The sequence below is a fragment of the Acomys russatus genome, chromosome 18 (assembly GCF_903995435.1).
Source record: "Acomys russatus chromosome 18, mAcoRus1.1, whole genome shotgun sequence".
In the NCBI taxonomy this organism is placed as follows: Eukaryota; Metazoa; Chordata; class Mammalia; order Rodentia; family Muridae; genus Acomys; species Acomys russatus.
The window spans coordinates 7757246-7772232 of NC_067154.1; the positions used below are offsets into that span (position 1 = coordinate 7757246).

Consider the following 14987-nt stretch of genomic DNA (forward strand, 5'->3'; position numbering starts at 1 on the left):
CAAACCAAGCATACAAACTCTTAAGAATTAGGGTTGGAATAACATCTCTGCCTTTGGCCAAGATCATCTGACAAATCAGGGTGCGCTGGTCTGAGTTTATCCTGGTACTTCCTGAAGCCTAGTTTCTCATTTCCTGTGTCTTTGGTCCATGACCATGTTCGGTGATAGTCAAATTAACAGAGTGTAGGTAATGGGCCTTCAATTGCCTTTTTAAAGGTAAATTATAGAGAATCTTGTCTCAAAACAACAAGAAAACAACCCCACCCCTAAAACTCACCCTTTTCTTAAAAACAACAACAAAAGGTAGGGAGTGATGGAGCACTCCTTAATCCCAGTTCTCAGGAAGCAGAGGCAGCACATTGGTCTGATTTTGAGGCCATCCTGGTCTACGTAACAGGTAGTTCCAGGACAGCCCATAAGGGGACCTTGTCTCAACAAACAAACAAACAAGAGTCAAATTAATTCTGATAATATCTGCACCACAGCTGAAAGGTTGTTTAGCAACTGTGTATAGGTTTAATAAGCTTCCAATGGATAACTAACCAGTAAAGCTATTTTGACAGCAAGTCAACATAAGGATCACTGTTAACAGTCTCAAGATAGAAACAAAATCTGGGCTTTTGAAAAATATATTCATTTATCTTATTTTACTTGTACGTGTACAGTGCCAGGGGAAGTCAGAAGAGGGCATCAGAATCTCTGGAATTGGAGTTAGAAGTAGCTGTGAGCTGGGACTCAAATTCAGGTCTTCTGTAAGAGAGAGCCACCCATCCAGCCCTAGTCTACATGTCTACATGTCACTGAAGCAATAGAACAGAATACTCGGTATGAGACCTATATCATGACCCGGATTTCTAAGGTACACAGGACTTCCAAGCACAGTTTAGAGAACACATCCGTGGACTTTGTACCATGAACCTCAGCAGAACATTCAAGCATCCTCAACCAAAGGACAAGCAAGTAGAACACCAACTCACACGTCCATATCCTGCCACACCACAAGCCCGTGTACGTTGTGACCTCAGGGTCTAACACCCCTTCCCCAACTACGACAAGAGCCAAGATCTCCTTTGATCCTGCTGGTTATATAGTGTTCACTAGTATCTACCACAAGGACTGATACAAAGTAGAAGCTGGAATATTTGAATCTTAAAAAGAAAAAGCTCACTTGTTTCCCACAGAGTTTCCAGCTAGTGAGAAGCTGACCACCCTCAGTGTGTTTACACACATCTAAAATTGAGACTCTTATGAAGCCATTATACCTCACGGTGACTCTCACAGATGCCAGGAGTCGCCTGTGCTCTGTTTCTTTGTAGACTATGGCTACAGAATGGTTCGAGGAGCGCAGAGTTGTCTGTTCTACCTAATTGGCTCACGGACTAGAGAAATAGGGGTGCCATTGTTTGTTAAAAATAACAACTGCTGGCAAAGCATCCACAAGGGAACAGGGAAACTTTTAATCCACCTCAAAAGCACCATGATAATTTCTCTTTTAGCTATTTCTGTTTGACCAGAAAGGAACCAGGAAGTATAATTTGCCAATTTTAAAATGCATTTAAGGACAGTTCATCTTCTTATTGGCGATGAGAAATGGATTGGGATAACTTTACTTGTCAATAAGTGGCAAAGTTTTGTTGTTTTTTTCCTCAAATAGTCTAATGGATTGAAATGAGGTCATGTCCAGGCTCCTGCTGTCTCATGTAAACGCTGAGAACTTCCTTCTCTTTGCAGAGGCACAGGAGGTGTGGCTCATTACGTTCCACTCGAGTAATTCCACAAGGGTATGGAAGAGGAGAAACTCATTTTAAAATTCAACTTCCAGTACCTATTAATTCCAAAATTTACAGTTTATTCTCCCAGCATTTCCTATTCTAGAACAGAGATGACATCAGAAGGGAGGGAGGGGAAGAGCATCAGGGAGGCAGACAGCATGCCTTCAGTCCTCATTCACTGCAGAGCAGAGGTCAGGAGACTCAACCCTGCCACCACAGAGTCATTTCTATAGGTGAAAGAAAAAACAGAACAAAACCCACAGTACGACGATCAAGCAAAGGAACAACACTGAGCAACAAAAGTGGGCTTTGGAGTCAATTTAAGTGGGGGTAACTTTAAATCTGCCATTATACTTATCTTTGAATTGAGCTAAAGACCTGAAATTTTTGAACAAAATTGAAAAATACTGTAGTATTCTGCCCTTCCTCTCAGCCTGGTATGTCTGCTGACGCTGTGGGGCCTTCTTACACACTCATTCAATCACAGGTAAGCTACACTGAGACCCACTAGCCCTCGTGCCTAGCGACATGCAGCCTATATGCCTGCCGAGTCTAATGAAATGGTTCCTGGCATATAAAGCATGCCACTGAAACGCTGGGTAAAAGGCCCTCAACAGATGGTGGGTAAGTCTTTCTGGCAACGGCAGTGTCTACAGTTCCATCCCAACAATGAATCTCGACACCAAGTTGGTGAGAAAACTGAGTTTTGTAAATTTTATAAATAACAATGCCCCTTTATAATATGGTGGGGATCAGAAGACTTTACAAAGATCCGGTAAGGCTGGAAGGTCAAGCTACTTCCTTCCATGTGTAGAAAAGGGAATCTGGCAGGCTCTGACTTCAGAAAGGAAGTCTGGAAAGACTTTTCAAGTCAGTTTCTATTTTTAAATCCCTATGTTGTCCTCTAAATCCACCCCACTCCAACCATAATCTTGAGTCACTGGCACTGAGAAAGCAAAATCACTCGACTTCGTTTATATGTGGGAAGAAAGTGGCAGCACAGACAACTAAAAAACGGACCAAAAAAAAAAAAAAAGAATATGCTCTGGACTCACTGTGGCATGAATTCAAGTCAAATGCCAAGGAAGCCAAGCTTGTGACTGGTGGTGCAAGATCACTAGCCACTCTAGCCCGACTGAGCAAACGCTCACAACACTTCACTCCTGTAGCCACGGGCATGTCCTGCCTCCTCTCAACCCACTGAAACATCCTGCTCAGCCTCAGGAAACAGCTTCTGTGTTCCTGCTGTGTCTCCCCCACTGTCTTGGTGGCTAATCTCTCCTGTGAGGGTAGCCTGGGTCCCACGTATCATCTACTGCTCATACAGGACTGGAGCTTTTCAATATGCCTCAGCACTGTGCAGTGTTCCACAAAGGAGAGTGGATGGTGACTCTTCTCCCTTCATCCCTAAAAGAGTGGGAGGGAGGGAGGGAGGGAAGAATGGAGAGGGAGGGAGGGAGAGGGAGGGAGGGCCGGAGGGGGGGGGAGAGAGAGAGAGAGAGAGAGAGAGAGAGAGAGAGAGAGAGAGAGAGAGAGAGAGAGAGAGAGAGAGAGAGAAAGTCTGTTTCCCAGGCTGGCTTCAAACTCTGGGCTCATGTGACAACTAGTAGGCACCACTATGTTGTGTTTGAATTTTGTTTTTGGTTTTCGAGACAGGCTTTCTCTGTGTGGTCCTGGTTGTCCTGGAATCCCCTTGTAGACGAGGCTGGCCTTGAACTCAAGAGATCTGCCTGCCTCTGCCTCCCTGAGCGCTGGGGATTACAGGTGTGCCACATTACGGCTGAATTGTTTGCATTTTAAAAGGAAGGTAAAAGCAGACTTTAACTGGCTGAAGTGATAACTTCAGAAATTTCAATAGAACAAAATTACCTTAAAAGTTATAAACATATATTATTATTGTTATTTAAAATTTTTATTCATTTATTTTATGGGGGAGGCACATGTGGAGCTCATAGAGGTCGACTTGCGTAAGTTGCCTCTCTCCTTTCACTATGTGAGTACAGGGATCAAACTCAGGCTGTCAGGCTAGGTAGGGGCCTTTGATCATGCTTAATAGTCATGCCACTCTTACAGAGAGATCTTTCTTCCTAATTTTTCATTTATTTTTATGAGTATAGGTGTTTTGCCTGCGTGTATGCCTGTGTACCACATGCATGCCCATTGCTGCAAAGGCCAGAAGAGGGTGGCTCCCTTGGACTGGAGTTACAGACAGTTGCGAGCCGCCACACGGGTGCTGAGAATAGAACCTCAGTCCTCTGGAAGAGCTGCCCTTAACTGCTGAGCCACCTCTCCCATCCCCACTGTCACTGTAACAGTCATCTGACGGCAAGTGTCTTGCTTAAGGGTACCTACAAACAAAGTATGTGTTCTTAATTACTATATCATCTGATACAAAACCAAAACAAGGACTAATACAAAAATACAAGCTCAAGATTTAAAGCAAATCGTGTAAGTTTTATTGTCTATGTTTCTATGCTTACGTCTTTTGCTTTACCCCACACTACTCTAGCTGCTGTCTGTGTCTGAGACAGTCTCATTCAGTGGCCCAGCTTAGCCTGGAGCTCGTGCTTCTCAGTCTGGCTTCACACTCTCGGTGATCCTCCTGCCTCAGCTCCCTGAGTGCCACCACGACTCTGCTTTGCCTTATGCTTCATTATTAAAGCACATCTTCTGCTTCACATCATTTCATTTACATTTGTCCTCAAACTTGCTAAGTCATATCTGTCCTTTGCTATGGCATTCCACTTAATAAATTCACCATTACTGACTTAGCCATTTGCCCAAAAGCAATCATACTTAAATGCAACGAGCTAAAAACACTGGCTTTTTTTTTTTCTCCCAGTGCTACTAACTTGTCTCTGACATCTGGGTGTTAGGGAGATACTTTCTTTAGCAGGTTCACTCAATTCAGGAACAAACTATTATAGAAGAAAACAAAATATTCTTTGTGACTGTAATGGAAGTTTTAGGGACAAAAATAAAAATAAGAGGAGTCAATTTTTTTCTAAGCAGTAAGTCGTGAGTTTGCAGTTTTCTCATCTCTCATTTTATAAGAAAGAAGTAATTCTAATGATCTAGACAAAATGGGAAGTGAACAATGACTTCTGTGCCACTTTCAGACTGTAACATTCAAGGTATTTCATTATTATACATCTGTAAACACTGAAATTGAGGGAACCTCTCCACAAGCCGATTGCTGAAGGGAGCATTAACAGATTATCAGGACATGGAGGAAAATTGCATCTTTGGAAAATAGACTTCTGACAGCGCCTATTCTCAAGGGCTGAATGCTCCCCAGGGTTAGTCGGCTTGTTCGTGGTACCCAGGCCATGCTAGCCTGCAGCTACAGAGTCTAGTCTCTGCAGATGCTGCTCTCCAGGACCCTCCTAGTGAAGAATTCACGGAAACTACAAGTAAAAAGGGACAGGAACGAGATTGACACCAAAACCCAAGCACTAACAAACTGTCCTGGGAAGAATTCCAAAATGCTAAAGACCAAGGGAAGTAAATTACAGAACCCTCAAACAACATTCTAAAAACATGCTTTATAAGCCGATTTGTCTCTTCCATACTAATTCTCCCAGGAAGCAACAATACATTTGTGTAAAATGCATCTGTGTGTCAGACACGTCTCAAATGCAGATTATACGCATGCCAGGTTAAGGGAAGGGACACCGAGTTTAGAGCTTTGATTTAATTTGTGTTTGCCATAATACTGTGGCTGCAATGCTATTTTCCCTCACGACAGCAGTTCTTCTAAGAACCTATTTTTGGATACTTGAATTTTGGGGGAAGGAGACACTCACTCCCAAGCTTGTTCTTAGTGCTGGTTCCTTGGCTTCTGGGAGAGCATTTTTTATTAACTTCTTAAAGTTATTTTGCTGATTTCAAAGGTCTAAATAACAAAGCCTACTTTCCTTATAATTCCAGGGCTCTGTGTTTACTGGTGTGTTTTTTATTTTGTTTTCTATTACTTACAGAAGGTGAACATGACAAAAACACATTACAGGTAAACTGCTCTGTAAGAACAAGAAAACACTCAGAGGAACTCCACAAGCAGAGGTACATCCATCTGCATCTTCCTGGACATAAGCAGATAGTCGTTCAATCCCTTGACTAGAAACAAAAGCAGTTAAGTGACTTTCTTACACCAATCTGACTCCAGAGGTGCTAGCTACAGCCACTGTAGTCACTGCATTCACTTGACACTGCCAGGCTCTCTCACATTTATTCCTGAGTTTGGTCAAGGCTTCCCCAAAATTGATGCTTTCTCCCCATCTTTCTTAACTAAGCCAAAGAGCCTGCAGCGCGGTATAGAAGCTTCTTTATCTTCTTTCCTTGCGATGAAACTGGGGCAGGAGCACCAGCCAGGTCTCATTCTCCAGCCCCAGACCTGTTCCCACAGCTAAAGGAGCACCGTGGCCAGAGCCTGAAAGGTGCACAGAGAGAGTATACCGGGGCCTGGCTTCTACACTGGAAGCCTCCAGAGCTCAAGTCTAGCTGCTCATGACCCTCTTCTTCCACTGAGAGCTGTTTCTAGTCTCACTTCCAGACACTGCCTCACTACCATAAGGCAGGGGACAACCTGGACGGGGAAAGGGGGAAGTTTCTGAAGTCCTAGTTTCCGTCTCACACTATCTGCAGTTATAGGTCTTACAAGTGTACAAGACAGTTAACATTTTCCATCTTGCGGATATATAGCCCACTGAGGCAAGCCTAGCTTAGTGCTAATACTCAGCAAAAGTTTAAGGAGTAACTGAGCAAAGATTAGCCAATAATGCATCTCTAAACTCTATTAAAATAGCCAGATCTTTTTAAAAACAACAAATACTGTTCTAAATAGGAAACAAGACCAAGCGATACAAACAGAATGAACCTGTGATCCATCGTGTCCCTGTGGTCCAGCATCAATTATATTCTTAGCATTTGTGTTGCATCTTTTCCCTATTAAAACCCTTATATGTTCTTAACCAGAGAGAAGACGGAAAGAGACGTTAATCCAGGGGCATAAGACTTGAGCCAACCAAGGACCCACTCATGTGCTAAGAGCAATTGGTATATACCCAGAAGAAAATGGCTTTTGTCTCAAGCAACAGGACTCATACACAATTAGTACTGGAGAGAGACACATGGAGCTCAGCTGTTGCCTGGATTTGTAGCCTTAGGAAGTCACCCAGCCCCCTTGAGCCTTGGTAGCCTCATTTGGGAAAGGACCAGAGCACGGATCAAATGTGGAGGGTAAACAGGGGATGCTCCTAATGGCGTACTAAACAATGCCTTCCCTTTCTATGCACATTTATGTGGAGTGCTTTACATATCTGAAACGTGCTTTTGGTATGTTCATGAAAGCAATGTGCTGCTCAGCTGTTTCCTAGCTCAACTCTTATCTTCCCCAATCTGGGAAAATTCTAAGTATGTTCTTTTTCTACACATTTGATTATTCTAGATATTTTCTATAAATAGAACCACATAGTATTTCCCCTTGTAATAGTCAATATTTCTGGGGGTTGGTGTTAGAAAAATCAAGCACACAGGACAGAGAATGCAGTAAGGTCAGCAAAGGGAAAAAAAAGTGACATTAACATGTTGGTGTCTGTGTGTGTGTGTGTGTGTGTGTGTGTGAGAGAGAGAGAGAGAGAGAGAGAGAGAGAGAGAGAGAGAGAGAGAGAGAGAGAGAGAGAGAATAATGACCATCTACTATAAGCAAACACTGTGATGAGGACTGGAGAAAAGACATCACTGAGGTGCTTAGTGTGTGTAAGGTATGGAAAACTGCACACGTGCATGCCTCTGCACGTGCACGCACATGGCAACAGGGCATGGTTTGTGGACACTCTCCTGTGTTTTATTCTTCTCACTCAAATGTCAAGCAAGGTCACCACAAGAAGAGGCTGAATTTTCAGAGAGAAAACAAAGTGTAAGATAATTTTAAGAGAGAGGAAAGGGCAAGCAAGGAAGACATGTATGAGTACCCGACAGAATTAAAGATCTACTTGAGGTTTGTGGTCATGAATTTAGAATGAGGTACAGCAGCAGGGTTTTAAGTTTTCTTCCCTAGCTACAATCAGCTGCAGGGAAAAAAGCAGAAACTGTGTAAGTTGAAAGATGTAACCAGACAAACCTGCCCCCATACCTTACGCTCGCTGATAGCTTACTGATAATTTACTGATGGTTTTCCCATTGCCAGGGCCAGGACATCTTTCTAGAGTCATCTCCGGTAACTTCATACCCACTGCTGGCACAGGCTCACTCTGAAAACAAACACTCTCAACAGTAACTACTTTGCCACATGTGTCATCTCCATCAACTCTCACATCTCGACTTACCGAGGTCCTAAGTGCCCACCTAGTCACATAAAAGGGTTGGGTGGGGCTGGGGTCAAACCCTGTCTAAGTCTGAAGCTTATCTGCTTTTACTCCATCATGACACTTAAATCTTCATTTTATAAGCATAAGAACTGGAGTCTAGGGCTGCAGAATGATTTTTCCAAGGCCAATCAATTTTCTCGTGGTTCAAACGCTGTCTCCTCAGTGAATGTCCTGCCCCTCGGCAAGCTCCTTTTGTGCTCTCTGCTGCTGTCATTCCCACGCTCAGCCCACAGCTGGTTATATTGTGTCTCCTCAAGCTCTTTGCTGATAGCTACGCTCTATCTACAGCTTATCCTTTTGTCTCTTTACTACCGTTAGGCCCTCACCACTCAGGCACAGGTTATTCTAACTGCCTTACTACAGCCCAGGTTGTAATATTATAATATACAGCGCAGACCAATTTATACATAGACTAATGGTTCCACAGAATTAAAAAGGGATGGGAGAAAAGGACAGTGACTTCTGTTAGATCCCAAGGTTCTGGGGGCACAATAACAACCTTATAAAAGTGACAGTTGTATGACTTTAGATATAGTTAAGGCTATGAACAAGTGATCTCTTTCTTAACAAAGCTTTCTTTGTTTTGTTTTGTTTTTGTTTTTAAGTGCATATGCACTTATGTGTGGAGGCCATATGACAACTTTGTGGAGATGTTGCTTTCCTTTCATCTTTATGTGGGTCGCAGGGATTGAACTCAGGATGCCAGGCTTCACAGCCCATGGTTTACCTGCTGAGCCATCTCAATGGCCTTTTTCTTTTTTATACTTATTTATCCAGACAACTACTGAAGACATTCAGGCTGTTGTCAGTATTCTGATACTATATTACAGTGTTCTTTTTGTGTTTCTGTCAGTACATCTTTGAGACAATTTTCTAAAAACAGGAATGCTGATCTAAATGGCAAACGTAAGTAACTGCCCTGACATTGCCTAGCTCTCTTCCATGGAAGCTGCTTCATTTTGCATTTCCACAGCAATGGATGAGAACACCATTTCTCTGGAGTCTGATCAGGAGAAAACTTTGCAATTGTTGCCTGTGTGACAGGTGAAGAAGGGCATCTCAATGGAGTTTTAATTTGAATCACTCTTGATTCAACATAAGCATCCGCCTGGGATGCAGTGGTTTACATCTGGAGGCTGGTACAGGAGGACTGCCGTGAGCTGAAAGCTAGCCAGGGCTAGAGTGAGACTGTCTCATGGAAAGCCAGAACAAGTGAGAATAACGACTGCATTATTTCTGTACTAGTCCCTTTAGTCCATCCCATCTTTCCGTAGAGCTGTTGGTCTTACCTTGTTTATAAACTCTCTGCATGTGAGGGTGATACCTTTCTGTTTGCTTAGTTTTACCCAGAAGCCCTTTCCACTTATGTTTATCCATCATTTCCTTTCTGCTTTTGGATTATGAGATTCAGTTAGGAAATGTTTCTCCCATTTCCAGGACACTAAAGTACAGCGTGTTTTCTTTTATGTATATGAATTCACTTCTCTAATTGATTTGAAATTTATCTTGCTGTATGGAGTGAGGAATGGAATAGTTTTGGACTTTTATCCTATGCTAATGTGTCTGAATAAGGCTTACTTGGCTGGGTGTATGTACTTAGTCAAACATCCAGTCTATGCCAAAAAGCATGATGCTACTCTAAGGCCAGGTGATTTCACGCTGCACTTCTGAGAATACAAAGCTCCATTTTTGGAGGATGCAGATCATCTAGACAATTGCTACTGGGTGCTTTGAAAGGCATTCACCATTTCTGAGAAGCCAGGCCTGGGCTGCACCCTCTTTAGCTGTGCCGGGTACGATGAAATGAAGCCGGAGAAATCGAATTCCAGGGTGAAGGTATTAATTATAATTAAGGCTAACAATATGTTAGAACTAAATAGGAACCTTACAAAAAGATAAAATGTTGTACATCCTTTTGGCTAAGATTTAGTCAGTGTGATTCTATGGAAGAAAAATTCGGAAGTAAAGGGAAACCCAGTCTCTGAGCCTTAGGTTTGATTCCCATGGTCTCAATGTTTAACCGTTTCTCATACTGACTTTATATGATAAAATGTACTTTGGTATCTCAGTGAAAATTTAACTGATTGTATTATTAGTATAATTAAAACCCACCACAGGCACACATTTATTTTGTTACCCAGAGGGAATAGTTAGGCATTATTTTCATTTCTATGTGCTATGTGGAAAATGTGAAACAAACTTTCAGAAAGAACCAAACTTAGCAGATGAGGAAAATGGAGGAGTTCAGATCTTCGAACACTGAAGTTTCCCCTTCCCTTCAGTTAGTCAGGAAGACACAGGTTCATTACAGAAGGAGGAGAGCACCTCACAGCGGTGGGTAGCTGACATTACAGGCAGAGTGAGGAGAGCATCTCACAGTGGTGGGTAACTGACAACACCTGAACTTCAAAACACTGTGAAGCATGTCCTCTTTCAGCTAGTGATGTCAATGTGCTGGGAAGCAGCAATGAAGTAGGTGAAAGACAGATGGCAAACGTCCTGGACAGCAGTGCTGCCTACTGACAATTCCATCTTAAAGACAAAGAAAATACAGTTTTGGTCTCTGACTTGATCTGAGCCTGATCGGGTTTTTGAGACTTGTGAGTCTGCAAATGTGTTCTGTCCAGGATGCCACACTAGTGACAGACTAGATAAGAATGACCCTGCTGCCATCAACCTTTCCATGAAATCAGACTACTGTAGATGTCACGTATGCTGTGTGCGTGTGTGTGTGTGGGGGTACTTAGAGGACAATTCTACTTAGACTATATACTAAATAGAGCAATGTGTTTTAAGTGTGTAGTTACACCATGTCAGATGGGGACAATGAGGCTGTCAAAAGTACTGAAACCGACATGGATCAGATTCTGTTAAATTTATTTTTAACCTTTGGGAATCTGTGCACTGAGCTCATCTCTCTTCTGCAGAAGGGGAGTCTTGGTGCTCTCCTTTACAGTCAACACTTTAGAAAATAAAGACTTCGAAGAGATTTTCCAAAATAACATAGGCTATACATTTAAAAATATTAACTCTAGGCTGGGTGGTGATGGCACATGCCTTTAATCCCAGCACTAGGGAGGCAGAGGCAGGAGGATCTCTTTGAGTTTGAGGCTAGCCTCGTCTACAAAGTAAATTCCATGACAGCCAGAGCTACACAAAGAAACCCTGTCTCAAAAACAACAACAGCAACAACAACAAAACCCCTAAAAAATATTAACGCTAAAGACTTTTACACTGTGGAGGACAAGATTAAATTGCATGTATGTAAAATAAGCTGACAGACGCTAACTGCAGCTCAGTGAGTTCTCTTATCAACAATACAGCAGTTCTCGTTTTCCATGATACTTGTAGAACTACAATCTCGACCTCAAATTGTCTGCGGGACATGAAACTGGTCTGGGAAGTGTCTCGCAGGAGCAGGAGACGCACCTTTCCATGACAGCCAGGCACTCCTTTCTCCAGGTAAATCTGCTCCCTCGCCGGAGTCGGAAGGTCCCAGGTGTGGCGGAGACCGGAGGAGGCGTTTGTCTCCATTCAGGGTCCTCTACTGGAATGGGGGCAGGCCTCATGCTTAACGTAGCCCCTGGAATGAATGACATTTTTTTTTTTTTTTTTTAGTAAATATCTTGTGATTAAAAAAAACCAACAAATCAGTATTACAAAGACACCATGAAAACAAGACAATGAGATCTGAGTATAAGCTTTTCTTTGTCCAAAAAAACTTGAAGGGCAATATTTAATATTTTTACTTTTAAAAACAAGATCAATGAGCTGGCTTAGTGGTTATGAGGAATGATTCCTCTTCCAGAGGACTTGGGTTCAATGCCCAGCACCTAGATGGCAGCTAACAGCCATCTGTAATGCCAGTTCCAGGGGATCCAATGTCCTCTTCTGGCCTCTGCTGGCTCTGTACACATTTGATTCACAGACATACAAGCAAGCAAAACACCCATACACATAAAATTAAAAACGACAAAGAAAAAACCTGAAGAGGTAAAAGCTTCTTCCTTCAAAAGGAAGGCTGTGAGAGTCGTCTTAACTGTCACCTTCCCATCAGCCTTCACGTGTCCACTGTTTCCTTAACGCATGTCACATAAAACATGAGACCCACCTCTTTATAGGAAGCACTGGACTTTTCCCTGCTAAGCCTCTTTTGAAATCACTATACTAGGCCAGATATGGCACACATCTGGAATCCCACCCCTTGGAAGTCAGAGGCAGGAGGAAAAGAGTTAAGGCTAGCCTCAGCTACATGAGACTCTGTCTCAAAAAGAAAAATGCCAAATACAGCAGCAAAGAAAAGATAGCATTTCACAAGCCTTTAGTGAGCAGGATCCAGTGTCTATACTTCTTGTACCTACTAATAATACCATATTCTTTCACCTTTCAACCATAACAACTTCACTCTGAGAGAGTTCACTAATTTAGACTAGTTTTTCTCAAACAGCAGCAACCAGTTATAATTCACCAATTCTCGATTTATTAGACTAGATTCAAACCAGAGAAGCCACATTGTCTCAGGCGTCCGTGGACTTAGCTCATAGATCTGAACAGAGCTTGGCATGCTTCCACAGAGGGCTCTGCTTCCTGCTCCTCTTTCACTACTTGCCCTGCTAAATTCATCTTTCCCAAACACAATTAGTTATATCACCCTTCTAATTAAAGTCTTCAAGAAGTCCCCTGACTGGTTTAATCTAAACTCCTTCTTTCCTTCCTTCCTTCTCTTTCATTCGTTCGTTCGTTGGAGACAAGAAGTAAGGTAACCCAGGACTCCTCCTCCTCCGCCTCTCAAGTACTGGAAGTACGGGCGTGTTCCACCATGTCTGGCTAATCAAAATTCTTAATTCTTAATAAAGCCATAGAAAGGCAGGTTAAAAATTCAAGGGGTTTATGTACATATGAATACATGTTAGTCTCACAATGAATACATGTTTCTTCATAAGAGAAACTATTTTCTATCATATCATCAAGTAGCACCATAAATAATGTCTGTTTTAATGCATGCACCCCAACCCTTTCTGAGTTAGGGCTGTACTATATTGTTTAGGCTGGCCTTTAACTGCTGGCACAACACTTCCTCCGGCTTTAGCATCCCAAGTACCTGGAAATACAGGTATGCTCAGTGGGCCAAGCTAAAACCCGTTCCTAAAGGCAGCATCTTTATTTGTATTTCCTTGGATGGAGACCAATGGTTTAAGCAATCTAGATTTTTCTTTTCAAACATACTGACTTTCTGCCGCTCCCTTATTAGTAAATTTCTTCTTCAACTCATAAGCTAAACATCTCAGATTCATCTCATCTTTAATTTCTATTTCTACCCTCACATATTATACAGCCAGTCCATACCCAAATTTCATTAATTTTATGTTCAAAATAAATCCAGCATAAAATTTTCTTTTTATATGCATTTCTGCCTTACAACAGGTCATCAGTCTCTCACAACCGTAACTGCCCAGGGCAAGCCTGAAGACGGACCTTCACTGTAAGCCGTGCTTAGATCTGGGCAGGTCCTATGACATGGAGAAAGCCCAAAGCTAGATCATAGGGAGCGTTGTACCTCCTCTCTGTGTCTCCTGTGATGCTGGCTCAGCTGTCCTTTAAGAAGTCAGATCAGCCCCACATGCTATCCATGTAGAAAGGCTGCATAGAATGAAAGATGTTCCCCTGATCTCCAGGTACTTCTGCCATTCTACCTGAGTGCCAGGCAGTGCAGGGAGTCAGCTACCTTGTACACTTAAGCCACAGTGGACACATCATGTGGATACTTCTCTACCCATCTGACAGAGAGGAATAAATGCCCAGACATATAGTCCCAACAGAGGCATGTTGGTAGCTGGGCTCGAAGCTCATGGTAGCTATGCCTCTGTGTAGTGCTTTCCCATTCTGTACTTATGGCTAGACTGTACGATCAACAGCATGCGGCAGGGAGAGCATATCTCGTCCAGAATGAAACACTAGAGCATCTTGTATTTTCAGGTCACTTGCTTGGAGTTGCTAGGTGAAAGTAGATGATGGGACTCTTGAGGAATTGCTGTCTCTGGCCATGAGGCAGTAAGGAACAGGCACAGGAACAGGAATAGCCATGTGAGTGGCCTTGCAAGTGAACCATCCAGTGCCAGTGACTGCAGCCCTAACGGACAGCTTGACTAAAAGCTCATGCAGATATCGCTCCTGGATTCCTGGTCTATAGAAACAGAAAATAAATCTTTGCTGCAAAAATGTGGCATGGTTTGTACGACAGCAGATACTTAATATGAGTCATCACAACCATCTCCAGTTGCGATTTCATCACATCCTCCCAAACACTAAGCATAATGTACTAATTTGGCCAGAAAAAAAAAAGATTCCTTTAAAATAAAATACCTTATGAATAGTAGAAATGAGCACCTTTTCTATTTATTGACTATTTGTATTTTATTAGTTTCTGGTTCTCTCTCCGCCTCCCCCGCCTCTCCTTCTCTCTCTTTTCTCCCCTCTCTTCCTTCCTCTCTCTTTGCCTGCCCCCTTTCTCTCATTTTTTTGAGACAGGGTTTCTCTGTGTAGCCCTGGCTGTCCTGGACTCACTTTGTAGACCAGGCCTCCTGACTGCTGGAGCCGTGTGCCACCACGCCCGGCTCTGGTCCTTTTTCTATTGAGCTATAGATTTTAACTAAGTGGAACTGCAACATCAATTATTAGTCACATAGCTGTAATTATTTTTTCACTTGTCATTTGCTGTATCTTTATGGCATATTAAAATCTTAATTTATGTATAGTTAAGTTTGTAAGCCTTTTCCATACAGCTAATGTGTATGAATCTTTTGTATCAAAGCCAGTAAATTTAAATCTCCTCCATTATCATCAGTGA

At 42.6% G+C, this 14987-nt stretch overlaps 1 protein-coding gene across 9 annotated transcripts in view; it reads right to left on the reverse strand.

Moving 5' to 3' along the window:
• Positions 1-14987, reverse strand: part of Hmbox1 (homeobox containing 1) — a 135728-nt gene that overhangs the window by 17903 nt on the left and 102838 nt on the right. For all 9 annotated transcript variants that reach the window (XM_051160709.1, XM_051160705.1, XM_051160707.1 and 6 more), the window contains exon 6: positions 11570-11723. In XM_051160709.1, coding sequence (XP_051016666.1) covers positions 11570-11723 — 154 coding nt within the window. The remainder of the gene's footprint in view (positions 1-11569; positions 11724-14987) is intronic.